The sequence below is a fragment of the Phalangium opilio genome, unplaced genomic scaffold (assembly GCF_054372755.1).
Source record: "Phalangium opilio isolate 3A_F unplaced genomic scaffold, DU_Popi_V2 ptg000079l_1, whole genome shotgun sequence".
In the NCBI taxonomy this organism is placed as follows: Eukaryota; Metazoa; Arthropoda; class Arachnida; order Opiliones; family Phalangiidae; genus Phalangium; species Phalangium opilio.
The window spans coordinates 5,310,065-5,337,714 of record NW_028324187.1 but is presented as its reverse complement, the minus strand read 5'-3'; the positions used below and the strand labels follow the sequence as shown (position 1 = coordinate 5,337,714).

Genomic DNA, 27,650 nt, shown 5'->3' with positions numbered 1-27,650 from the left:
TGAACTAGCTCGCCCTAGCTCTTAACTCATTTTAAGAGTTTAACCCTTACGTTTCTTAAGATTTCGGTTCTTTTTCGTTATTAATCACGACAGTTCCCTCGTGTCCCTTGTCCCTGCAACCTTTAAAATTTAAGAAGGAAAAATCGCAGTTAAATGCGATGTCAGGGAGGGAGAGAGTGGCCGTTTTAATCTGCGCCTTTAGTTGCGTGAATAAATTTAAACACATTAAGCGGATGTTTTACAAACACTCGCGATTCAGTCATGAGATAGCGAATATTTGCCTCGTGCATTCATGGTATTCGTTGACCAATTCGCTCGGCGCTTCCCGAATAAGGAATAATAATATTTGACCCGTTAAGCCTTGTAATAAGGTCATGTTCTTTCGTCTTAATATATATATTTTGCAGATCTTGTTTATTTATTATCATTTATACTTTTCGCTTCTATAAAAGACGCGATTAAAATTTCTGTACAGACATTTAGAGTGCTTTTCGAGCAATTATACTTCCTTAAAAGCTTCATGCACAGCATATGTAGTTTTCTTCATGCGTGCTAACTTAAAATGCATCGCATATCGTACGTTAAAAATACTCTGATCTAAGTTCATAACAAATCCATGCTCTCGTCAACTTATGGTTTGTCATCGAAAGGATAATAGGCCTAATGCTGAGGTTCTAAATAGAGCATTATTTAAAATAATCTTCATCTCGTGCCTTGCACATCCAGTTGTGCACGTGAAATTATGTTAAATTGGTGTGAATCACGTGACCATACTTGAATATTATCATTTGCTCTCTAAGCTCCTCCTCTTTTATAGAATTAACTATATTAAATAGAGCATTCTTTAAAATAATCTTGGTCTCGTGCCGTGTACGTTTTAAAAATTATCCAGTTGTGCACGTGAAATTATGTTAAATTGGTGTTTAATCACGTGACCATACTTGAATATTATCATTTGCTCTCTAAGCTCCTCCCCTTTTATAGAATTAACTATATTAAATAGAGCATTCTTTAAAATAATCTTGGTCTCGTGCCGTGTACGTTTTAAAAATTATCCAGTTGTGCACGTGAAATTATGTTAAATTGGTGTTTAATCACGTGACCATACTTGAATATTATCATTTACTCTCTAAGCTCCTCCCCTTTTATAGAATTAACTATATCTTCCTGAGCTTGACAATTGTAATGAATTTAATTTAAAGGGAATAGTCAACTCTTATAGCTAAGCCACTCTGTAATCAAAAATAAGGTAAAATAAAGTTTAATTTTAGTAGCTAAATATGAAGTAGGACCGTCTTGGTGAATGAAGGGGGGGGGAGTTAGTGTATAATTACTTTTACATAAATTAAAAGGGTATTAATGAGTTCATAAAAAGCAACTATTAGTAAACTACGTCGGTCGTGTATGTACTGCAGTACTTATATAGCCACTTAACGCGGCAACCATTAAAAGCTTGACAGGCTTTTGGCGGCAAGCCCTGTTTTGGAAGGGATATAAATTCTGCCAAGAGACCTAAATGACCAGGGGACATTGTTACCCCCCCCCACCACCCTAATAGTATGATATGAAATTAGAATAGACTAATATATGGTAAGTTACATTTTTGCCCATCATTTCAAGTAAGTTGAGAGATGGGATAGGGGACAGGTGAAGGTAGAGCCTAGGGACTAAGGGAAGGGACCAAAATGTCATAGACGTTACATTTTCGTCTCATTATTGATTGGCCATACGCTTTTTGAAACACCCTGTATGTAATAATAACAGAATAGTAGGCAAAATCAGCAAGGAAATTAAGAATAAAATTGAAGTATGTCGAATTCAGTTATTCGAAATTTCATTTCATCATCACTGCGACTGCATTTGTATTTTTTTTATTGTTAAACCAGGGATTGATTTAATTTTAGAAGTAGGAATGGAGAACAGAGTAAGTAATCCGGGCGCGCGTCAAAGTCCCGGACCCCCTTCCACGGGACGGAGGGGTATGAAAGAAGAGGCGGGTTATAGCGACAGAGGTAAAAAGGAATTACGTATTTTTCGCCGTCTCCGTCAGCAACGTCATCAAAACGTAGTTTAAGTGAGCCCAATAAGATAATTTAAACTTTTCGTCAATACGTGTTGGAGGGAGGGGCTCTATACTGGGTGGTCTATGAGTCGGACTGAAGTAAATACTAACCGTTTTTCATTCCTACTTCTAAAATTAAATCTATCCCTGGTCAAACTGAAATTGCGTTATATTTCCCCTTTAAAATACGTCAGCTCTTGGAAAAGGGACACGCGTCAAAATTGGACTGTTGCGGCCCGGGTCTCCCCTCAAAAATTAGCATGTTTTAATAAGCTCAATGACTCAATGACTCTTTTCGGTCGAGGGCGTCGCTTTTGGTCGAGCTGCGCAAAAATTTGAATATGTTCACTCGCTCGGAAATTGTTTATTACGTCCATACTTTCCAAAGTACACCCAGAAATTTTACTATTTGTAATAATCTAATCTATAATTGATCGATCCAATCTATAATGGAAGTCGACGAATTAAACCAACCCCCCCCCCCCATTCTCTTCACAAATTCGGGGACAAAATTGGTCCGCGGAAAAAACTATACCTTAATTAATGTAAAGGCCCCAGACCAAAAGGGAAAAGTAGATGAGTTCGAAGTTGTCTTCTAAGGAGTCGACCGAAGTGAGGCTTACCTCGGGATTCGTGGAGGGGAGTACAGGGCCGGAAATAAGCACGGGACGCTGGGCACTGTCCAATAAAATTTTAAAATGACCCATAATTTTTCTAAAAACTAAGGGGGTCGCTGGACATTTTGTCCAATAAGTTTTTGGTAGTTTTGATGGCTTGACTATGAAGATGCGACAGTATTTTTGCACACTCCAGTGAACTATGTCCTATAATTTTTCCAGTCAAAGGTGGCATCACTGGACACATGCCCTATAAGAATTTTTCCTTATTTCCGGCCCTGGGGGAGTAACGGAAAGAAATTTGCCTGTCGTCTGCTACAAAGGCCAACAATATGTACTGTAGTAGACGACAGACGAATTTGTTCCCGTTACTCCCCTTACGAATCAAGAGATAAGCCTAACTTCCGGCTTGAGGGAATTGTTGTATGAGAGGGGGGTGACCTTTATGATTCCGTACTGTACGACCCTACGCTGAGGATGCTGGGAAAACTTCGGTGCCCTAGGTAAGGGGATGTCCACTCCACCCCTCTCTACTTCAAGTAATTGAAACCAGGGTCTATTTAAGACGACGACTTAGCTATCGGTCGAGGGCTGGCAGTTTGTTAACAAGATTTTTTGATAACTTCGGTCTAACTATTTAAAATTCTTTCGTCTCGTTTGACCCCCCCCCCCATGCATGGTTTCGGCTTTAATTTTAAGTCAAAAATCGTAGGTTTGATAAGAATATTCGATTTCCGAGTTGAATTAGAAACCTTAATTGTCATCCGGCCGAGACACGTTGAAATTAATCGTTTCTGTTATTGGGGCGAGAATTCTTTAAGATTTTTGAAGAGATTCATACTCGATTAAATTTTGGAAATTTTCTTTTTTTAAATATATAATATAAAATCTCTTATGTGATAACAACAGTTGAAAGCTAGCTCTATAGAAGCGTAAATAGTGTAAAGTTCGACTTAAGAAGTGATATCTAGTTTATTAGGGAGAAGGTATAAGATGCCCAAGTATTCGCGCGCCATAGTCCCAGTCCCCCTTTCAAAATACAAGTTGGGGGGGGGGGACGTAAAAGGAGGCCGGGCTATTTCGCTGCCTCTCCTCAGTCGGAAAATACGTCATTTTCGTCATTCCCGTCGCGCTGACGTGAGTCTTCAAGAACCAATGAGATGGTGGCTGGTTGTAATTTAGAGGCGGGGATTAACTCCGGACCTACTATATGTTTGGACTGGAGATAAAGCTGGAAATGTGGAGCGAATTTATACCTTCTCCCTAATAAACTAGATATCACTTCTTGGTTCGACCTAAGAAAAGGACAAAATACACCCGGAAGCGTATGAGAAAGCGAGTCCTTTCTAGACTGTACATTATGGTTTCTATTACTAGTAATAATATTAGGGGCATTAATGAAATTGGTAAGAATTTTATGCGTTTTATCTTTTATCTCTATATATAGGCTAGGAAAGAAAGAGAAAGCGCGAGCTATAATTTCCCCGGAGTTCCGAGCCATCTCGAATAAGTTCCAGAGCACTCAAATTTCTCCAAGGGGCAAGATTGGGACTTCCCTTCTTCATAAATTCCAAATCAATACACGGGGCACAACCCCATCCCGTTCAACCCCCCCAAAAAAGAAGCTATATTTATAGAGAGGAAAGAATAGTTTACCGCCGACAAAGCAGCACCGTACAGTCTGCAAGTTTTGGAAAAATCTTCCCAAAAACGTTATATTTAGGATTCAACTGGTTTTTCTTTTTAAAGCTGATGAAGAAAAAGGGGTAATCCTTAAGGCCCGTTCAGACTGTCTTGCGTTCTCTTCATCTCCTTAATTTTGTTTCGGTCGCGTCGGTACATTTATTTCTCTATTAAGACTCGCATTATGGTGATTTTTGAATTACCAAGACTTCTCTGAATGCTAAAATGACAAATATCGCCAATAATCCTAAATCTTTTTATATACCGTTGAGTTAGTTCCATGGTTGAGTTTTTAATGCTTAGCACACTCGATCACGTGTCAGTTGGGCATGATCGAGTGAGCTATGGGTAAAGAAAAGGCGCTAACTAGGTGGCGCCATCTCAACACTGCCCAACATTTTCAAAGTATAAACCCGCTAATATTTTTCGTAATCGTTTACACGTGTCTATTTAAGCGAGCAAAGCCATATTCACCCACCAACGTGAACCTAAGATTTTAGTCTATAGGGAGCTAACAGTTCTGACCCTGAAACGTCACACCCTTCTATCTCTTACTTGAGTTTCATCCCCCCATGCGTGACGTCAGACTATCTCTTCCTCCTAGCCAGTTATTAGCTCTCTATAGTCTGAATAGGCTTTTAAATGAAAATGAAAATTTTCGACCTAATTTAAATGTTTCAATAATATCGTATTTCATAATTTAGAAAATGATGGTGCGCTGAGTTCGAGTTATTGTATGGAGAACCCAAGTAATTAAGAATTATTTTTAGCAAAACTATTAGCATATGCAGGTAAGTAAAGTAGGCTTATATATAAATGTAGGTATGTATTTTTGCACGTGGACAAAAGCGCGCGCTTTTCTGATAGTTTTTCTCATCCCATATAAGATCACGCACGCGCCCTGTGTTGTTCTCGCTTGATTTTTCAATTGTTGCGCAATATATTTCTCGGGTTTTTCTTTCCTCAGTACTTATTTCGAAATTGGGGAGGGAGGGTAACTGGGTATAGCTTTATTCATTACGCTGTGACGCGCGTTTTGATGACGCCATTGGCTTTATTTTCTCTTACCTAGAAAATTCTACTTTAAAAAAAAAACAGTTTCAATATTTTCAATAGACGCCCCGAAGCCACGACATTCCCCACTTTTTCAAAGTGAGAATGAAAGTATTAATTTATAATTTTAACCGCGTAAATACTGGTAGATACATACAGTCATAAGTTCATAAGATATGTTCCGTAAGTTTGTCACTGGTTACAAACCGGAGCTTGTCATGAAGTGACAAAGTAGGTCGTAGATTCGAGGTAAAGAGACGCCTGTGAGGCGCTGTTAAAGTCTTCGTACAGACTAAATAGGAAGATCAACTGCAAAACTGAGTGTACTTAATTCTCGCTTGTCGTTCTCAAATTAGCTGGAGCTGTAAGTCCCTCAGTAGCATTACGAAGTATAGGTAGTGTATAACTTATGGAAGGAACATATCTTATAAACTTATGATACAGTTAATAAGAATCATTGTACAGCCAATCATTTTCTCAACGTATCTAAGTGGGTTTTGTGGGACTTATCAAATGTTATGTGTGACGAATTTTATTTACCACAACTTGCGCCTTACAACTTGCCTCCTCGCCTAGGACCTAGCGTCGCCATCAACCAATGAAATTACAGTTAAAAAGACGTCATAATTATGAGATCTGGCCCTTAAAACCCGCGTAGAAATTATAATTATCATATTAGCTGTATCTCAATCTCAAGCATAGGTAGATTTTGATCAACGTCACCTTCCCTTAACTTTAAGGGGGGGTGGAAATTGGTTTCGGGGGAACGGCACTAATTTTTAAAGAAGAAGTTGTATATTATACAAGCGTCGAGGGGATATCACGCAAGGGGGAGGAAGGAAGACTTAGTGTCTTAAGGCGCCCTAGCGAAGAAAGTGAAATTCCTTTGCCCTCACCTTTAGAAGGCAACCCAAAAAGGTGCACGGCAACCAGCGGGCCAAAAAAAATATATATATATTAACTGCGTAAGAAAACAAAGACGTTCGCGGTAAAGTTAGCGAAGATGAGCTTTATTTCAATTTGACAAGGGAATCCTTTACCTTTTTTATTTGGTGACATTGTGGGTTGCTAGTCCTGGCTGGCTCTCTTGGCTTGTCAATTCAATGTTTAGTTACATTCGCCATAATCTCTTTGAAAGAAACGTCTTAATGCTATTTGACGCTCGAATCACCCGCTCACTGTCATCGTTTTTAGAAGGAAGACACCATCGTGATACCAAGTAAGGCTTAGTCGAGTGGACTCGCTTAAAAATATATTTATTTATTTATTTGTGGTCGTCCATCGAGTCTTGAGGAATTTTTATGGTGCTAGAAAGGAAATAATTTTAATATGTGTTGTTAGGTTGTTTGATTGTTCAGTTGTGGTTTCGGTAAGTTCATGGTGTCTCTAATCAAAACGTGTGTCTGTGTGGTTGTGATCGGACGGGGTCTTCCATCGGGTCTTGAGGAATTTTATGGTGCTACTAAGGAAATGATTTTAATATGTGCTGTTAGGTTGTTTGATTGTTCAGTTGTTGTTTCGGTAAGTGCATGGTGTTATCTATTCAAAATGTGTGTGTGTGTGTGTGGTTATGATTGCAGGTAGATTGGTAGTTTTATGGTATTAGGGTTAAGTGGTGCAATGAATTAGAATAGAATTAACAGTTTAGTGATGTCATTTCTTGCTTTCGAAAGTGGTTTTACGTCTTGAAGTTGATATCAAACACTTTTACAAACAGCTAATTATTATTTAAAATGGACCAAAACACTAATACTTATTTTTTGGCTAACCAATTGCTGTAGCTGCTCACGTTATTGCATTTGCAATTGCATATCTCGCTATTTAAAGCTTCAGTAGAGCAAAATCGATTTATTAACAATATATTTCAACAAGTTTGGGTTTTACTAAAGTCCGTAGGAAATTACCTACCCAGTTTTGAACTATTGCAATATTCAAAAAATTGGAAACGCCTTATATGTGTAATCTTTAAACACAAACTAAAAGTATATATTATCATTACAAATTTATAGTGACGAAATAATTTCTAGGAATTTAAAAAGGGTTTTTTTTTGTAACCACGCCCACATAAACCCCATTAGTAATTAGTGTTTAATGTTTTAGCCCTTCTAATTAAACAAATTTAAATAGAGTTAAGAATATGAATTAATATTGTAATATTCGCCTTGACCTTAGCTTATGCAAAAAGAAAAAAAAAACCAAACGTGTATAGTTTTTATTGGCTTTTTTTTTAATATGATAATCTACGTTACCTCAAGGACATGTTTTTTCTTGCATTAATGAGTTGCCGGTCACTAACACAGAGTGAAATAAGCGTCATCTTAAACCAGTTAGATAATTTAAAATTCAAGTAACATTTTCTGTTTTTTAAATTCAAAATCCTCGTACGTGAATCTTCAATGTTTTTTATGTTTAAAGTAGAAGTGTAAGGTGTAGTTTTTAAAATATTTACCTCAAAACGAGCTTAAAAATAATTTTTAGCTCAAAACCAGCTTAACAATAAATATTTTAGCTCAAAAATATAGATTAGCAATAAATATTTTAGCTCAAAACTATAGCTTAACAATAAATATTTAGCTCAGAACTATAGCTTAACAATAAATATATAGCTCAGAACTATAGCTTAACAATAAACATTTAGCTCAGAACTATAGCTTAACAATAAACATTTAGCTCAAAACTATAGTTTAACAATAAACATCAAGCACAAAACCAGATTAACTATAAATATTTATCTCAAAACTAACTTAACAAATATAACCCCAACAAACAAATGAAGCTAATCTAGGTTAGTATTTGATTGATATGGTAAATATGAGTGCTGCTACCCTTTACATTGTTTACTACAATATTTGACTCCTTGACGTTTTAAGGCTCTTATAAACAGTTTTCAAGTTAAAAATGTTACATGTAACTTTCAAATTAGTATACATACACTTCTTTTTAGTAAAGGATGTTTGGTGTTAAATTCCTTGGATGTTTTAAACCAGTTTCAAACATCCTTTTTGAAAGAAAGAAAAAATATTTTTAAATACAAATAGACATTTGCGTAATAAATTTTCGTTAAAGGTTACCTCCGTATCCTCAATTCCCGTTGACTGGTTTGACCTCAATCAGCTGTTAAAGCATCTTTCCTACACAATTTTTTTCACGCGGAGATGATACTACGTGCCAAAACCTAGAAAGGGGAAAAAAAGAAAAAAAAAAAAATAATAATAAAATGTTCGGTAAATCTTTAGAATTAAAAGATTTGGCGCGAAACAGGAAAAGTTGTTCAACAATAAAATTCCGCGCTTCTTTTCTTAAAAAGCCCGCGAAGTTTCCTACGTTAAATCTTCCGTAACCAAATTCCTCCACACGCTATAAGATTAGAGCGACAACTTAGTAGTAGCAAGAAGTGATATCTAGTTTATTAAGGTGCCTAAGTATTCGCGCGCTATAGTCCCAGTCCCCCTTTTAAAATAAAAGGGGGGACGTAAAAGGAGGCCGGGCTATTTCGCTGCCTCTCCTCAGTCGGAAAATAAGTAATTTTCGTTATCATTCGCGTCGTCCCGCTGACGTGAGTTTTCAAGAACCAATGAGATGCGGGTTGTAATTTAGAGGGGGGGGGGGGTTAACTCCGGTCCTACTATACGTTTGGACTGGAGATAAAGCTGGTATAAATGTGGCGAATTTATACCTTCTCCCTAATAAACTAGATATCACTTCTTGGTAGTAGTTAGCGCCTTAATGTCTCGCTTTAATACTTTAGTTAGAGAAGGCAATGAATGTTGCTTAATGCCTTTTAAGTCTTGTTTGTGGTGGGTTGGTTGTTTTGTTTTGATGTTTTTAATTTAATTTGGGATCATTCGCTTTAATTTTGAAGATTGAACGTGTGGGAATTAGACCGTGTTACTTATGTAGGCTTGTACGTAGCTTTTAAAAATAGCGACGCGGCTTATCTGCTAACTTACTTTGATAATAAGAAACGTAATGTAGGGTGTCGGTATCGTTGTAAGCGTGTAAAATTATTCTTGTCTTAGTTTCTGTAATTGCCAAGGTGTTATTTTACTTAAAAAGTGTTTAAAATTACAGAAACAATCAACATGTGAACTGTTAAAAAAGAAAACCCCGTTTCAGACTGTACTTTCGAAAATGCGGCGTCGTTCAGTAATTGGAATTAATCACCGGTTTCTTAGCGGATTTAGTTTCGTTTTATTATGTCTATTCATGGGCTACTTGTACCTATTCAGTGTCGGTATTCAAGAGCAACAAAGTATTGGCGAGGCAACCGCCATCCAACACAAACGCGAACTTCTAAGTCAACATTTTCCATCAGTTGAGAATGAAGACCTTAATAACCAGCCGCCAACAACCAACTCCCGTAAGTCATCGTTGGGAAGTTGGAAAGTACTTAAAGACAATGTCACGATTCACGTCGGGACCGTTAACAACCCTCACAAGTACAATTACATTATCAATAACGAACAAATCTGCTCCGGTTTCGACCGGAAACGAACTAGTTCGCTAATATACGTCGAATCTGAAGTTAGCAACTCCGATAGACGCGGTGCTATCCGAGATACTTGGGCTCAAATCGCGTTACAACGTGCCATAAACTTTCGTGTTGTATTTCTACTGGGTAAAAGTCGGGACGAAGAGACCCAGAGAGTAATTGAAACCGAAAATTATCGGTACGGTGACATAGTTCAAGAAAACTTCGTAGAGTCATTCCGCAACTTGACTCTCAAATCCGTTATGGGTCTCAAGTGGTCCACCCATTTTTGTTCCAACGCCGACTACGTCATGAAAACCGATGACGACATATTTATACACGTGCCAAACCTTCTTCGCTTATTGGAGCAGGATAAGAAACGTATCCGAGGGAAAAAGGATTACGTCATTTGTCATAAAAATAGGCTTAGAAACATCATCAGAAAAAGTTTATTAGAAAGTAACGCCGTCCCTCGGGGTTACCGAAAGTACTTGGTAACTCCCGATGAACTTCCGGGACAGTATTACCCCGAGTATTGCGCCGGGTTTGGGTACTTGACTACCATTAAAACTGCCGCGAAATTATACCAGTCCGCTGTTAGGACGCCATATTTCTTCATCGAGGATGCCTTAGTTACCGGGTTCGTTAGACGCAAGGCTGGTGTGGGGTTAAGGGATGACGGTGCCTTGACCCTGAGACCTCCGGTATCACCCAGGGAAGGTAGTTGCGCTTTTAGGGAAGGTAGAGTGACGACGCAGGAAATGGGGCCCCAAGAAATGAAAGAGTTATGGAGGGAAGTTAACACCCGGGGCTATTTTTGCCCGCAAGTTGTTGGTTTATTACGCCATTGATTCAAAATAATCCTTGTCGATGTTCGAACGCCGCGCGACACTTGACAGCGAAACCAAGGGCGTAATCGAGTTACTACGCCGTTTATTTCGTGCCAAGTTGTAACGAGTTTCTATTGGTATCGGTTCGAAGATTGAATTGAGGACGCGTCGAGTGTATAATCCCTTTTGGAGCCTCACACTTACGATTTCCGCGTCGGGCCTACCTACTTACATAATATTTTGCGCTAGTATTTACGAGTATGGGCTTCATAATAGCGCCTTTTGTTAATTTGTGTCGTTTTAAAATTGTACAAACCAAAATTACTACACGTAGGGCATTATAGTGTACTGAAAAGCGTTGCCAGTCTTTTGTGAGTGCAATTCAACCGCTATCTACAACAAATTGAAAAGCTTGTAGTTCTATTCAATTCAGTTCCAAATCCGTGATGCTCTCCCAAATTACTGGCAACGCTGAAATGCGGTTAAAGTTAAGAAAAGGAAAAGGAAATTTCTTCAGCCCCTTTTTAAAAATTTTAAAAACCCATAAGTTTTAATTTTTAAATTGTGTGTGACACTTTCATTATAATGTATTGAAAGCTTTCATCGGATGTTTATATAGAATTTTAGTGGCTTGGTTTTCCCCACCGGAATTGAATTAAAAACCCGTTTTTAATTGATGCAAATTAAGCTTCTGTTTATGTAACATAAATAATGCAAAAAGCTCCTTAAAATATTTGTAAATAATTAAAACAAAAAACAAAAGGTGTATATTTGATTTTATGGCAATATTTTATTTCAACTTGAATTTTCAAGGCTGAGTTTCTTCACGGACAGGTAAATCCAGTATCAAAAATTTTTAAAAACTAATGGACTTCAAGAACCAATTCCTTTTTTTTATAATGTCAAGAACGTTTCAGTGAAAGTAAATGGTGAGTTTAAATTCCTCGAAATCGTTGTTAACTTTAATAACAAGTGTGTGTCTTCATCATTAAGCTGTTATACCTCTACACGGCCAATTCTAACGAAACTAATAACTGGATTTCTTTTGGGTTTTCTCAACAATTTTTAGGTCATGCATAAAAATTCTTAAGAAATTATTTCAAAACTTCTTGTCAAGGTATTTTACTATTGTATTTCATGAATTATTTCAGTTCGAAGTTCAACAGAATTAGTTAAATTTTAAACAAGACTATGATATAGTCGTATTTGCCCCCCCCCCCTCCCCATCCAACCATTTTTAAAGCTTGGGGATCGAGTAAATGTTCATAGGAATAGTATTACACCCAATTTTGGAGGCTCATAACTCTTGTTCTACTAGGGATACGAGGATGTCCTTTGAGTATGTTATAGTCCTATTTGCCCCCCATCCAACCATACTAAAAACCTGGGGATCGAGTAAACAAGGGCTGAGTAATTGAGCAAAATGTTCACAAACATACCCCCTCCTTAGGAATATCATTACACCCAACTTTGGAAACTTATAACTCTGGTTCTACTAGGGATACGAAGATGTCCTTTGATTATGTTATAGTCCTATTTGCCCCCCATCGAACCATACTATAAACATGGGGATCGAATAAAAAAGGGCTGAGTAATTGAGCAAAGTGTTCACAAACATACCCCCTCCATAGAAATATCATTACACCAAACTTTGGAGGTTCATAACTCTGGTTCTACTAGAGATACGAGGATCTCCTTTGAGTATGTTATAGTCCTATTTGCCCCCCATCCAACCATACTAAAAACTTGGGAATCGAGTAAACAGGGGCCAAGTAATTAAGCAAAATGTTCACAACCATACCCTCCATAGGAATAGCATTACACTCAACTTCGGAGGCTCATAACTCTGGTTCTACTAGAGATACGGGGATGTCCTTTGAGTATGATAAAATATAGTAGTGTCATACTTATGGAAGGAACATATCTTATAAACTTATGATATTACCTTTAAAGTGCGGTGAGCAGTAGTCTTTCTTTTGAAAGAGTTATTATTTTCTGGCACCTTTTGCGTTATGAGTTTTTAGTTTGCCTTTTAATTTTTCAAAAAAGAATTACTTTCCGCGCCTTGTATAGAGACTTCACCTTCTTTATTTTTGCTATCTTTCTTTTTTCGGGGGCGACTTTAGGGACAAAGATCTCAATTTCCTATCATCCAGCGTATGTATACCTTCGGTGCCAGTCCCTCTTCACACGGATAAATCGATTACACCTTAGATTAAGCTGAATAGCACCCCGAAATAGGGCAACTTCCGCCCGTGAACCCATCAAAAAAAAAAAGAAAGATATCCTCTGTACAAGGCGAGCAAGACAACTCAACACAGTAGGACCGTGATCATTTTCTTTAGATGTTCCCCATTCAGTATGTTCATTATATAGACGTTAAATATGACTTGAAACAATTCTAGCCTTATCAAGAAGTTATATCAGTATCTCAGAGACAAGGTATAAGATGCCTTTGTATTCGCGCGCCATAGTCCCAGTCCTCCTTTCAAAATACAAGGGGGGGGACGTAAAAGGAGGCGCCGGGCTATTTCGCCTCTCCTCACTCGGAAAATATGACTGTAATTTTCGTCACTTGCGTCGTCGCGCTGACGTGAGTTTTCAAGAACCAATGAGATGCTGGTTGTAATTTAGACACGGGGATTAACTCCGGACCTACTATACGTTTGGACTGGAGATAAAGCTGGAAATCTGGCGAATTTATACCTTCTCTCTGAGATACTAGATATAACTTCTTGGCCCTATCTAATGTCTTTGCATCCACATCCTTGTGGTGGTGTAGTAATGAAATCTACATTTTTATACCAAGATGGCCCTACACTCAGTCCAAAGCTAAATACAGCTCTGATGATGAACCCAGGTACAAAAGTTGAGGTAAATAAATCGGTAAAGCCATTTTAAATCAAGATGGATGTAATGGTAATAAAACTGGCTAATACCCGCAATGGAACTGTAGGAGAGTTCAACTTCTGACTCGGGCTTGGTGACGTTGAAATCAACAACCCCGAAAACCTAAATTAATTTTCCAGTGGGTTTAAAAGAAGGTGGTGGTGTTTTTTTTCCGTTCTGTCCCCGCTCTCTTTGGCTTTTCATTACGCTATTTTATTAGAGAGAGAGGGAGATGCTCGCGGAAGAATCTTTTTGGGAAGAAAACTTTGGCCTTTGGGGGAAAATGTCTTTACTTTCAATACAGCTCATTTGAATTTTTTTTATTATTATTATATGCCAAAAGCCCCCACTGCCGAATATATTTCCCATCCTTTATTGAACCTCTGTTCCTTCGGCCGGAAAACGTATTTTTTTTTGTTTTCATAAGTTAAAGTTAGCGGTAGGTTGGTTGGCTTTACAAACACAATGGGAATATTTTCAACCAAATGAACGAAGGAGAAGACCCGTACCAAAAAATACATTTCTCGTATTTTTACTTTGGGATTTTCTATTTCCCATTCGCAATAAGTTTTAGCCAACAAATACCATCTTTTTTGTCTAAAGGGATTTGCGAAAGCCAAGAAGACAACGGTAAGATTCAAATTTCATCCCAGCTCTTTTATATCGATGTAGAAAAAAATACGCTACTGGCTTTCAAATATTTATAAAGAGACTAAAATCAAGTAAAAGAGTATGGAAATTAAGTCTTAGGCCTACATTCGGAAGTTTATTACCTAAGGAACAAGGGTTAATCCTAAGGCCTTGGTTTCATGGATGGTAGGAACATGTTCGATTTACCATTTTGTCTCTCTCTCAGTCAACAAAAATAGAGACGTCAATAACAGATTAGGAATGACATAACTCGATACATCCCTGCCCTATTAATACGAACAAACGTTTTTGAAGGCGCTGTTTCCGGTGATGTGGGTGACGGGACGGAAAAAAGCGTGGTAACATCGCGTTTGAATTTTGCGCGGGTTTTCCATTTAATGCCGTTTTCAATTTTTTGTGGAGTAATTTTCTTGGATTGATAACGGAAGTCCCTTTAAAATTGCCTTAAATGCAACTACGTCTATTTTAATATTTCTCCATGGTGGCAGCTAATGGAAAACACAATAAGAGGGCGTGCTGCCGTCTAGCTATTGACGGGCGGTTCGATGGTTAATTTCTCAGTAAATTTTTCTTGGTCTGCGCATAGCCCGGGCTATGGTCTGCGGGACTGCAATTCACAAACTATCTACTGACGCTTACAGAAAAGTTGCAAGCCTGTTACGTGGTCTGTGGACTATGGATTCAGTTTTTCAAAATCCAGCAGCCGAAACCTGAAATTGCCTAAAATTAGGCAAAGTTTAATTACAATTTCCGAAATAATTAACGCGTTTCCAGCTGTAGTCCTTGAAAATTTAAATCATCAATGAGTTAATAAATCCAATCAAAGGGAAATATATTTCCAAAATTATATAAAGGTAACTTCTATTGTCCGTGTTAATGCCGCTAATGTGAAATTGTCCTAGGCCTTAGCTAGTAAATTATGGGAAACAGGCACTGACGCTGGGTCACTCAAGCTTTTCTCGCGTTAAGCAAGAACTGAAGCGCACTTAGGTCATTGTACCAAGTCTTTAACTGCGTTAGACCATCACCATATTAATTCGGGGCGCTTTTTTATATCAAATAGAGTGATTTAGGCTTAGCATTTGATGTAAAACCATGCAGGTTAGGCAAACTCCGCTATTGAATGATCAAATAGAATAGGTGGTCTGTAAGGTTTTGGGTTTGTATTTTAGGATGACCTGATTTAGATGAGCACATAGAGATTACTTTGTATTTACGTCCCAAATTCGGGGATCTGATGTTTAGGAAGTCCATAAATTGTGGAAATGTTTAGCATAGCAGTTATGTCTAATGACAATTTTGAATCTTACATGTTTTTGTCACATTTAAACACTTTTAAAGAATAAAAATGGTTGCGCAACTGTCTTAGATGATAAGATCATTATGATAGGATAAGGCCTAGGCCTCAAAATGTATTGACCTTACAAAAATAACCTTAGGCTAATTTTCTTCCCATTTTTATTTCAGCTTTTAAATATAGTGGATATTTACACCAATTTTAATATAAAATAATTATAATTGTGTTGGCATGTTTGTAAATTCAATGTACACTTTGAAGAAGAATAATAATAATATAAGTTAACAATGCCTTTATTGGGACGTCAACCTTTTCAACGTCAAAAATTAAAAATAAATACTCAACAATTAGACAAGCAATACTTTTATTGTAAACACACTCAAGAAATTTTTTTAGATTACGAGTAAGTTGTTTATGTTTAAATAATTATTTTTCCTTGCATTAATGTTTTTTTTACTTCAAAACTATTTTATGGTTTACAGGAGTTTATTTCAACGTGTGATACAATGCAACAGTTTAGTGTGGACGTGTTCATTGACTGGTCGTGCTGGTTTGACCTTTCAAGAGGCTGTCGAGTCTGAAAAGAAAGCTAGAGGAGTTTTGGCCACATTCCCCGAGCCTTTAAAGCAACCTGTGTTATATATTGCAACATTAACCAATAGAAATCGTATTGGTGACTTGTGTGATGATGTCTATTATTATATAAGAGATCGGTTCTTTGTGGGTGAAAAGGTCGAACTGATTTTGGAAGGAGATAGGTGAGAAAATTAGTTTTCCAAATACTTATTTTTTGGTTTTGTTTTGGTTTGATGGTATTATTGAATAAAATTCCCACCACAATGACATTTTCCCATCATTAACATAAATTAAACCCTAATTTCATAATATCTACTTTCTTTTTTTTTTTTTTTGAACTTCACTTCCTATTGTAATACTCCATGCTTCCTTCTCAGTCTGAAAATCCGCGGGAAAATACTATTACTTATCATTTTTCTCTAACATGATAATCAAATAATAATAATAATAATAATAATATAAATTATTGAAGAAAATAATTTTATTATAAGTTTTTGCCTAAAAAAAGTCTTAAAAGCAATTTTAAAGCTTGCCTTCTTAAAAGTTTCCACTCCTTGTAACTGTAGTGTGTATACTCCTTGCCCCAAACCTTTTTACGGAACTTGGTTGGCAGACTCGCGAAAAAATAATTTCTTTGGTCTGCCGGTCTGCCTTTTCCCGCGCTTTTTTTAATACTATTACTTATAATTTTTCTCTAACATGATAATCAAATAATAATAATAATAATATAAATTATTGAAGAAAATAATTTAAAATTTTAAGTTTTTGCCTAAGAAAAAGTCTAAAAGTTTCCACTCCTTGTAACTGTAGTGTATATACTCCTTGCCCCAAACCTTTTTACGGGAACTTGGCAGACTCGCGAAAAAATAATTTCTTTGGTCTGCCGGTCTGCCTTTTCCCGCGCTTTTTTTTTTCATTACGGTTTTTGGCGCCAAATTATCGCTCGCGCCTGAAACGCGGAGTGCCTCTTGTTCGTGGAAAGCCCTCTTTGTCTTAAAAGTGTTAATTTTAATTGATATTTTTATGAAATATTATTATAGAGTTATCTTAAATCTCACGTGAATTAGTTAGGGTTAGCTTTAAGTTTAAGCTCTTTTTAAAAATGGTTCTACCAAAGGATGTGCGCTTGAAAAAGGCATCTGTTAGATGCCAGAAGTTAACTGATTTGTGGTATGTGATTATTATTTTTAATTAATTAGCCATTACCCGCGACTTCCGAGTACATAAAATCGAAATGTTATAAGAAACGGGTAGATATTGTAGCCTTTATTTATGATGTATATAGTACTGTATAGTAGTATAAATACATGCACAGGGTTCATACAATAGGGACCTGGCAGTACTACGTCATGCAACGTCAGGCTACCTTCCACTAGTGCTAAAAAACATACCAGGAGGAGGGGCTTATGTAGCTTTCATTCTGTTAAAAAAACATACCATAATGGCGCTGGGGGCGGAGTTAAGCCTGAATTGCCAAGTCCCTATTCTGGAAAACCGGGAAAAATCAGGGAAATAAATAGTTGACAAAAACCTCAGGGGAAATCAGGGAAATTTGCGTCAAACGGGGGCCGAATAATTAAGCAAAATGTTTGTAAACATACCCTTTGTAGGATTAACATTACACTAATCTTTGGAGGCTCATAGCTCTGGTTATATTAGAGGTACGGGGATGCCCTTTGAGTATGTAATAGTCATATCCCCCCCCCTACTTCGTTAAAATTTGCTCCATATACGGGAAAAACCTTTAAATCTCAGGGAAGTATATGGGGAAAAACCTGTAAATCTCAGGGAAATTTGTTTTCCAAAAGTTGTATGAACCCTGATGCGTATGTCACCCATATTTAGTGGTACATTTTTGCGTTTTAGGAAAGTTTGCGAGGTTACAGCGGTTTGTCCCCCTGTCAAGAGTTCAAAATCCCCTAAAAAGAATGGGTAATTAACATTACCTAATTAGTACATTCAAATATTGGGCCCTTTTCTTACATTTTTGTTGTTTTTGTGGTGTTTAACGTTAGGACACCTACCAAAGAACCCCCTAGTGATCCGGGTAAACAGCAGTATGAACTGTGTGAAACTGATGATGCTGATGAAATACAAATATGTCGGGTTGTTGATGGCAAAGATCTTAGGTATTGAGTCATCAGTTTCCTTCTATAATTTAGGGATTGAGATTCTAACAGCGTTTATCTTTTACACCAGTCGACCCAAAGGTCTTTATACCAAAACCACAAATAAATTGTTCATTAAACAACACGTAACCTTGAAAGACGGTACCTTGGTAGTTAAGGATAGTTCCGTTAAAAAATATGAATTGGATTCGCCAACTTTAAAATCAATCACTGACAATAAAAAACCTGATTTTGCAAACCTTCCAAAATCAAACTCTCCCAAATCGAAAAATGGTGGTGGTGGTGGTCAAATGGATATTAAAAAGGCTTTTAACCAAAAGAATGGGTCAAAAAAGACCACAAAGGGTGCTTTATCACCCGAAGATGTTAAAAAGAGATTTGAGGAGCAACGTTTGAAGAAACTTGAGGAGAAGGAAAAGGTACGGGGCTGTTGATGCGACTGTCCCCTTTTTATGTTGATTAGTGTTAAATCTTTTGGGATTTAACTCAGGAAAAAGAACAAATGCGGGAAGAGAAGTTACTGATCGCTAAGTTTAAATTAGAATGGAATAAACCTAGAGATGATTTAGAGTGTGATGACTTAAAGGTATAGACACAATGTAACTTTAATTAACTCTTAACGGAGAGAACTTAAACAAAGGTGGTACTGGTATTCTTTAATTCAGGATTTACCAGTCGCGACAAAAATTAAATGTAACATTCCTGATGAAGTCTTTGGAGATGCTTTAATGATTCTTGAATTTGTACAACATTACGCTGGGCTTTTGAAAGCCAAAAGAACGTATCCTCATGGACTCACCTTTGGTACATTAGTATTAACATTGTAAACTTCGTTTTTATTAATTGACCTTTCATAATTTTAATTAGAAACTTTGGAGAAATCTCTGATAAACACTGATATTGATGGTCCATTTAATGACTTGTTGCAAATGTTCTTATTGGCTGTTTTGACACAACAAGAAGAGGAAGGTGAAGAACAAGTTGGTCTCAAAGAATCAGAAAAAAAAATTGGTAAGTTTTTATATTAGTTTAAGTTTTTGGGTCAATTTCTCGAATGTAGGACATAATCCCCCCTGGACATAATCCCCCCATTTGAGAAGAAAAGGACATAATCCCCTCAGGTAGGAGACAAAATCCCCGGGACAGTTTCCCCTCGAATGGATGCCGAAGACAAAATACCCCCAGCCCCAGGACAAATTCCCCCCAGCCCCAGGACAAATTCCCCCAGCCCCAGGACTAATTCCCCCCAAACTGTGTTCTTCGGAAGAAAATAAATGTAAAAAATAATATTTTGGAAAAGGCGTACCATTGTTACAATATTTCCAAAATATTACGAACCTAACCTAACATAATTATGACCGGGGAATTTTGTCTAGAGCGTAGGGGTATTTTGTCTACAGAGTGGGGCGATTTTGTCTTGATAGTAGGGGGATTTTGTCTTGATAGTAGGGGGATTTTGTACTCTTAACTTGGATGGGGGGGAAAATGACCAGGGGATTTTGTCTTGAGAGAGGGGGGATTTTGTACGTTTTTAAAAATGGGGGGATTATGACCGGGGGTCTTTTGTCTTGGGGGTATTTAGTCCGTATACCCAATTTCTCGCTAATTAGCCTTATTCCTGATCAGCGCCACCTACCCATAGCGGCGACTTTGAGAACTACTGTAAGCGGCAAGCCAATCAGATGTCGCTAAAATCTGGTGACGTCACTAACTGGTACTCTCGGGTCTTACCAAAAATGACGTCAACAGATTTTAGCGACATCTGATTGGCTTGCCGCTTACAGTAGTTCTCAAAGTCACCGCTATGGGTAGATGGCGCTGATCAGGAATAAGGCTAATTATAATTAAATTTGCTGTTATTCTTTTAGATCATGAAAGTATGGAAGAGGACATGGAGGATTTAACAACAAAAAAAGCATTGTTAGCTGCTAAACTCGCGGCAACGTGGCCACAATATCATCATGGTTTGTTTTTGAAAATGTTTCAGTTATCACTACAGTAATTATTAATTTTAATCTTGCTTTGTTTGTTTGTTTGTTTGTAGGAACTATTTTAAGGAAAATGCCTTTAGATTCCTTTACATTAACTGAGATGTTACGGTTACATTTAATGGCATCAGGGTCGGAGGTTTTCCCGCGTTTTAATGAAAGGGGAATGTACATGTCACAAGAGAATCCTGGTCTTTACTTTAAAATGGAACATCCCGAGATTATGAAGTTGTTAGCCACTTCCTCCGTTTTCCAGTTAAATCCTGGTACTTAATACGTTTTTTGTTGTTTAGCCAAGGCTTAACTTCAATTATATTAATTTTTCTATCCTTGTTAGCTCAAAGAGTGAAGTTAGTGAATGTTTTAATGGCTCAATTACTTACTTACGAGACTTTCCGAGATCACATTGAAGAATCTGCTAAGAACTTGAAGAATGCTCAGTATGCCTTGAAACAACTAAGATGGGCGCGTAGTCGCAGGGGGAAGGAAGATAAGTAAGTATTGCCCCCCCCCGGGGGTGTTTTGGTTTTGGGAAATTATTGTTCGGTACAAAGTTACTCATTTTTTACTTTAGAAACAAAAAGAAACCAGAAAAGGCTGAGAATGCTGATGAAAAGTAAGTGGTTTTGGGGGGTTTTTATTGAATTTGTTGTTATTTTGCGTCATATAGTGGTGTTTTTAATTATAAAACCACTTTTAGGCAAGGCTTAACGCGTTTTACAATATAGACAAAGGCTTAACGCGTTTTACTATATAGGCAAAGGATTTACGCGTTTTACCATATAGACAAAGGCTTAACGCGTTTTACAATATAGACAAAGGATTTACGCGTTTTACGAGATAGACAAAGGCTTAACGCGTTTTACAATATAGACTAAGGATTTACGCGTTTTACAATATAGACAAAGGCTTAACGCGTTTTACAATATAGACAAAGGATTTTCGCGTTTTACCATATAGACAAAGGCTTAACCCGTTTTACCATATAGACAAAGGCTTAACCCGTTTTACCATATAGACAAAGGATTTACGCGTTTTACCATATAGGCAAAGGATTTACGCGTTTTACCATATAGGCAAAGGATTTACGCGTTTTACCATATAGGCAAAGGATTTACGCGTTTTACAATATAGACAAAGGCTTAACGCGTTTTACAATATAGTCAAAGGCTTAACGCGTTTTACAATATAGTCAAAGGCTTAACGCGTTTTACAATATAGTCAAAGGCTTAACGCGTTTTACAATATAGTCAAAGGCTTAACGCGTTTTACAATATAGTCAAAGGCTTAACGCGTTTTACCATATAGTCAAAGGCTTAACGCGTTTTACCATATAGACAAGGATTTACGCGTTTTACAATATAGACAAAGGATTTACGCGTTTTATCATATAGGCAAAGGATTTACGCGTTTTACCATATAGACAAAGGCTTAACGCGTTTTACAATATAGACAGAGGCTTTACGCGTTTTACAATATAGACAAAGGCTTAACGCGTTTTCGAATATATGCAAAGGCTTAACACGGTTATTGAATACAGGCCTCCAAAACCGGAATTAACTGCTGAAGAGAAGGCGGAGGAAGACGCGAAATTCATGGAACAATCTTTGAAGAAAGAGAAAGAACTTTTGTCCCAAATCGATAAACTGAAAGGGGTTTCCGTGTTACACCCGATTGGTCTGGACAGGGCTTATCGTAGATACTGGGCTTTTAAATCAGTCGGGGGAATATTTGTGGAGGACAATGACCCCTTTGTCGGTATTTGTCAACCGAGGCCGACACCCTCTCAACCCTCCTCGATGGTCGCGGTTAAGAAAGTTGACGAGTTACCGCTTAGTTTTATGAGAAAATATCTCAGTTCGCGCAAGAAAGAGAGCGACAAAAACGGGCAAAGTGACAAAGAAAACGAAGCTGGTGATGTCGCCTCGGCTTCCACCAATCACAATCATTCTAAACCGCAAAAACTCTTAAGCGACGCTAATCCCAGGATTAATTCCCCGCTCAAAGTTAATCAACGTCATTCATCGTCAGCGTCTTCTGATTCTAATTCTGACGAAAAGGACGTTGTTAAGAAAGATTTCGTCTGTCACGCCGATCCCGTTTTGTGTCCCGTTCACGGTAATGGTAACGCGAAACCCAAAGTTGAGTGGAGCTTCTTTCATACGGAGGAACAGATTAACAATCTGATCGCCGCGTTGAACCCCAGGGGTTATAGGGAAAACGCTTTGAAAGAGGCCTTGGTCAAGGAGAAAGTCGCTTTTTTCAATAACGTGGCCACTTGTCCAGTTGATAAGCTCAACCGTGATATTGTTAGTGAAGAACCGGTGATTGAAATAAGGAAATCAAACAGAAAAGCCTCTGTTTTTCATAATATTCCGCCCGAAGAAGCTTTAATCTCAACGTTCAGGGATGCCCTCTTAGAAAACGAAGAGAAATTGTGGTCCGGATCTCTTGGATTTGTAAAGGTTAGTGTGGTTTTATTTTTTTTTAGTTCAGTAAGCCTTAACAATCTTCAAATTAAAGGCTTAAACTTAATTTATATAAATTAATATTGCTTTAAGAGTAAAATTCCGTGAAGCTTTTGGTATTATAATAACCAAGGCTTATAATAAAAGTAATAGATATAATTTAATATTAACAGAAGTATATAATACTTCTCTCCGAGAGAAGTGTACAAGCACAAAGCGGGGTAAGTGTAACGTCACTCTTCCCAACATCGGAACATTTAGAGCAAGGTTACTAAAACGAATCACATACGCGATAAATAGTTCCCTCATCATTACTCTATTAGCGTTTAAATATTTGGTAAGACGCATGCGCTTGTGTATTTTTGTCCCACGTCAAGACAATCAAGGTTTGTGGGATGATTGCTGGGGATTTAGTGCCAAACAATTATAGAATTCACCTTACGGTGCGATGCCCATTTGTAGTTTGATGAGCGGGAAAGCAAACTAAATGGGTGAGCCTGGGAAGAATGACGTTACATAACTAAAGCATTAAGAGGGTACAGAGTGTCATCCTTCTTCTATTATCCCCTTCTGATATTAAGTAATAAAAAAGGTCCTAACAACGTTATATGATGGCGACAAATCGCACTCCAAAAGCAATTTTAAAAATGCCCGTCTATAATAGGATTTAGGAAACTTTTATACTAAATATTAGTGAAATCGGTTCAAAATGCGCGTAGTTTATTCTATATACACTTTATTGTATGACCGCCATTTTACAAGATGGCAACGGATTGAAAAAATACTTCTTAGCACGTGTCTTCTATAGTTAAAAGCACAAGTAGAATAATCTTACACCAAGTTCCTATGTAAGATTTTTTGCCGTAGCCTCTGGGTCTGAAATTTCTGACGTTAAGCTTTTTAAAGTTCCCAACGGAGCTCGCATGAATGGAGAGACAAAATTTCTAAAATATCGGCCACGACCGAGAACGAGCTTTTGAAGCAGCGCTCCACAGCGGTGGAGAGTGAAGTTAAACAGGCGGGGTTAATTTATTTATCCGAGTAAGTTCAAGCAAGGGGGGTGGAATTTTTTTTAGTGAGACCCAGCTTTCCGCTGCTGATGTTAGTTGGCGCCGAGAAAAAACGTTAGTAGAGAAAAACTTTGGGTGTTCAACTACCATTTACTCTACAGTAAATACATTCGGCCTAGCCTTGGGATATCAAGTTTTAGGAACACTCGAGATGAGACGTTCTTTAGAGAGAACCTGACACACAATACCCTCATTCCTAGGCTGGAAAGCTATGTCCTTTTAGATCATCTCCTTTTGTTAAAAGTAACGTCCCTTCAAAAAATTTCAGCCTTCTTAGTTTTGGTTTTAACTGGACGTTGAATTTGATTTTTATAGATATATATCTTTTTAATAGTTAATCGCGACTTTAAAAAATACATTAATTAATTGATTGATAAGAATTGAGGATGCTTTTGTTACAAAGGCAAAGCTCGCCCTAAGCCTCGGTTTCTTTCTTTCTTTCTTTTTTTCCTCTCTCGAAACTGTGTCTCAGGTAAAAGATAGAAAACTTTGGAGAGAAACCATTTCCGATGGCAAATACGATATGCAGACCGATTACGTCAAATATGGTCTCGATGGGAAAAGGTAACACCCCCCCCCCATAATAATTCAAAGGGCGTGGTTTAACGCGAATCTTAATGACAGATTTAACGGAGAATCTGTTGATAAAATGGATGTGGATGATGAGAAAATGTCGGATAGATCTAGCTCACCATCTCTGGTGGCTTCGCCAGTGATTGTAGATCTGGCTTTGGCCTTGCTTCAAGTCGCGCAGGGTGTTGAATCCAAGTACATCGTGCCACCATTAGGTTCGTGGCCTAGAAATATTAATTCCCCGCTTAGGTACAAGGCTTAATGAACGAGTAACGATGGTTATTTTAGCTGATGACGACAAATACAAGAAGTTGAAACAAAAACAAATTGAGAAACAAGAAAAGTATAAAGCTTCTTCCAAATCAGACACAAACCAAGATGATCAGGTTACCGAGGTCAAGGGATTACAGGCAAAATCACCTTTTCAACGTTGGGAAGAGTCTTTGATGAATTCCACCAGCATTTCTCAACTTTTTATTCATTTGGCGACGTTGGAACGTTCCATTACTTGGCGTAAAGCCGCCAAGAACGCCAGTTGTCGTATTTGCAGGAAACGAGGTGATCCCGAGAATATGTTGCTGTGCGATCAATGCGATAAGGGATATCATATGTACTGCCTAAAACCTTCTTTATCCGCCATTCCAACTGGACAATGGTACTGTCCTCCGTGCGAACCAACACCCGTTCTTCCGAAAGAACCACGTAAAGCCACAAAATCATACAAGGAACTTAGTGATAGCGAAGGCGAGGAGGAGGAGGAGGAAGAAGAAGATGAGGAACAGGAAGAAGTTGAGGATGAGGAGGAAGATGAAGTTCAAGAGGATGAAGAGGAGCAGGTAGAGGACGAAGAGGAGGAGGAGGATGATGATGATGATGTGGTGGTGGAGGATGATGATTCCCAACTAGATGAAGAGGATGATGATGACGTCGAGGAGGATGATGACGACGCTGTTAATCTGGATGAAAGTGATGAGGAGGAGGAGGAAGAAGAAAACAGTCTGTAAGTATCTTTTGATTGTTTCTGTTATTGGAGTTTTTCCAGGAATATCATCAAATTAAATGAAAAATGCCTTTCGAAACCTTAAGGATTGATGAAACGGACTTTTGTCTTGTATGCAAAATTGGTGGGGATTTACTTATGTGCGATAACTGCCCAGGATCGTACCACTTAAAATGCTGCACACCACCTTTGAAGAAAGTTCCAAAAGGGAAATGGTTTTGCGCTACGTGCGTGTCTAACCAAGAGAAAGAAGCCAAGGGTTAGTATTATTCTCCGTTTATTGACAAGGCATAGCTTTAGGCCTTTGCGCGCGAGTTAGTACAATTCTCGTTTACTGACAAGGCATAGCTTTAGGCCTTTGCGCGCGAGTTAGTACTATTCTCGTTTACTGACAAGGCATAGCTTTAGGCCTTTTGTGCGCGAGTTAGTACAATTCTCGTTTACTGACAAGCAGTGTTGGGCAAATCGCGAATGACGTTGTACTACCAAGCGGGGGGAAATTCGGCGAATGATCGAAAAATTCGCGAATTTGCCCACCACTGCTGACAAGGCATAGCTTTAGGCCTTTGCGCGCGAGTTAGTACTATTCTCGTTTACTGACAAGGCATAGCTTTAGGCCTTTGCGCGCGAGTTAGTACAATTCTCGTTTACTGACAAGGCATAGCTTTAGGCCTTTGCGCGCGCGAGTTAGTACAATTTTAGGTTTAAGGATAGGATTATTTTAGGCTTAATTACGCTTACGTCTATTCTATTAGCTAAAAAGGAACGGAAGGATAAGGAAGTGGAGAAAGTTAAGGAGAAGGAGAAAGAGACAAGCAAAGGCACAAGGGCGAGCAATAAAAGAAAGGCTAGTAGTCCACCCCGCGAAGACACGTCGAGCGGCAGTCGTTCTAATAGAAGATCATCCAATGAAAAAAAGGGATTACCACTCGATTATAATTGTTGTAGTAACATTCTGACTGCCTTATCTCAACATCAACATAGTTGGCCTTTCATGAGAGCTGTTTCCAAGAAAGAGGTAAGGTGTTTTAAATACCGGGAGAGGTGTTTAGAACTTTGGTGGTAAAGGGATTTGGTGGTAATTTTTCAGGCTCCCGATTATCACAAAATCATTAAACGTCCGATCGATTTAGGCATAATACGCTCGAAGCTTAACAATCAGAAATACGCGAATAACAGTCAATTTACCGCTGATGTTTATTTGATGTTTCAAAATTGCGAAGTGTACAACGCGGCTAACACTCAACAATATCAATCGGGGAAAGGATTGGCGCGTTATTTTCAGAGTTTGTTGCGGAAGTACAAATTGATTGAATCATCAACTGCCGAGAATGGGTTAGGCGAAAGAGACCAATTGCCAACCACCTCCTCAAAACGATCCCGATATTAAAGAGTTCCCCCCCCCCCTCCATATTTTATTTCTCAACCTTGGTATTATGAATTTTTGAGTATAAATATATTTTTGGACGCTGTAGGCCAAGTTTCAAATTATTTTTCGCTGCCTTTTGGGTTTTGTTTTACGTTGAGTTTCAATGAAAAACTGAATTCCCCCTTGAAAATTAAGGGTTTTTAAAATATAAAATGTATTAGTGGCGTTAAGTAAATATTATTGAAGTAAATATTATTGTTCGTTCACAGTTTCATCCGCTTTACTCCTTCCCCTCCCTTCCCAAAATTATTCATTGATGGATTGGCTTTATTCATTAAAGCGATTTTTAATATTAATAAAGAAATTAAAAAAATGTTTGTAATAATTGGAATGAAATCAGACATTCGCTGTGTTACTAAATAAAATCTTATTTATATTTCTAAAACGTGTGTGTTTATTTGTGTTTTAATGCATTTTATTCCTAATGCGTGTGCCAAGGCTTAACTGGCAATCTGGGTCGAAACTAATTTTGCTAATTTTCTATTAATTTCACGTTAGATATTCATTTAATATTCACGTTGAATTCAATTTAATTTCGCGTTAAATATTGGAAATTATAAAAAAAATGAGTAAGTCGATAATTTTATCTTCCTTTTGTCAGTTTTGATTAATGTGTAGGCTGTGGAAACTGGAATTTGAGTAATTATGATTACTTTCTGTTTTTTAACCATGTTTTTTAAGTTATTTAAAAATTTTCAATTACTTAAGCCTAAAAACGTGTTAATTTGACCATTTTAGGCTTAGCAGCCGAGACGGGGGATGGTTGTATGTGATTGGTTGGCTGAAAGCCTGAGTGAGAGGTCAAAGTTTGAAGTTAGTTAAAAGTCATTATTCCTCAATTTCCTCATTTGTGCACCAGACCCC

The 27,650-nt window shown here is 37.7% G+C and overlaps 2 protein-coding genes across 5 annotated transcripts in view; both read left to right on the top strand.

The window, feature by feature from the left end:
• The window catches only part of LOC149654348 (beta-1,3-galactosyltransferase 1-like), a 79,138-nt gene extending 67,647 nt beyond the window's left edge, over positions 1 to 11,491 (top strand). For 2 of the 3 annotated variants that reach the window (XM_089845826.1, XM_089845825.1), the window contains one exon: positions 9,487 to 11,491. In XM_089845826.1, the coding sequence (XP_089701952.1) occupies positions 9,487 to 10,737 (1,251 nt within the window). In that variant the 3' untranslated portion in view covers positions 10,738 to 11,491. Of the gene's footprint in view, positions 1 to 5,574; positions 6,635 to 9,486 lie in introns of those variants that run through there. The other variant, XM_089845827.1, reaches the window with a different exon arrangement.
• A 3,429-nt stretch (positions 11,492 to 14,920) lies between these two features.
• Positions 14,921 to 27,171, top strand: LOC149654347 (bromodomain adjacent to zinc finger domain protein 1A-like). 2 transcript variants are annotated; one of them, XM_089845811.1, is made up of 20 exons: positions 14,921 to 15,110; positions 15,724 to 15,956; positions 16,036 to 16,311; positions 17,996 to 18,061; positions 18,145 to 18,258; positions 18,329 to 18,677; positions 18,749 to 18,844; positions 18,924 to 19,062; positions 19,126 to 19,269; positions 20,127 to 20,222; positions 20,303 to 20,512; positions 20,584 to 20,740; positions 20,821 to 20,862; positions 21,787 to 22,711; positions 24,257 to 24,348; positions 24,409 to 24,572; positions 24,646 to 25,357; positions 25,444 to 25,616; positions 26,113 to 26,375; positions 26,448 to 27,171. In XM_089845811.1, exons 2-20 carry the CDS (start codon positions 15,841 to 15,843, stop codon positions 26,745 to 26,747), a joined length of 4,434 nt encoding a protein of 1,477 aa, XP_089701937.1. In that variant the 5' UTR covers positions 14,921 to 15,110; positions 15,724 to 15,840; the 3' UTR covers positions 26,748 to 27,171. The 2 variants fall into 2 exon arrangements, with proteins under 2 accessions (XP_089701937.1, XP_089701938.1); XM_089845812.1 differs by lacking the exons at positions 14,921 to 15,110; positions 15,724 to 15,956; positions 16,036 to 16,311 and adding an exon at positions 17,086 to 17,299.
• Positions 27,172 to 27,650: the final 479 nt, after the last annotated feature.

Excerpts from the sequence above, each read along its gene's own strand:
- LOC149654347 (XM_089845811.1), top strand. The coding sequence starts at position 15,841 with ATGCCTTTATTGGGACGTCAACCTTTTCAACGTCAAAAATTAAAAATA. Across the intron at positions 18,062-18,144 it reads AAATCCCCTAAAAAGAATGG|GACACCTACCAAAGAACCCC; the intron begins GTAATTAACATT and ends GTTTAACGTTAG. Across the intron at positions 22,712-24,256 it reads GATCTCTTGGATTTGTAAAG|GTAAAAGATAGAAAACTTTG; the intron begins GTTAGTGTGGTT and ends ACTGTGTCTCAG.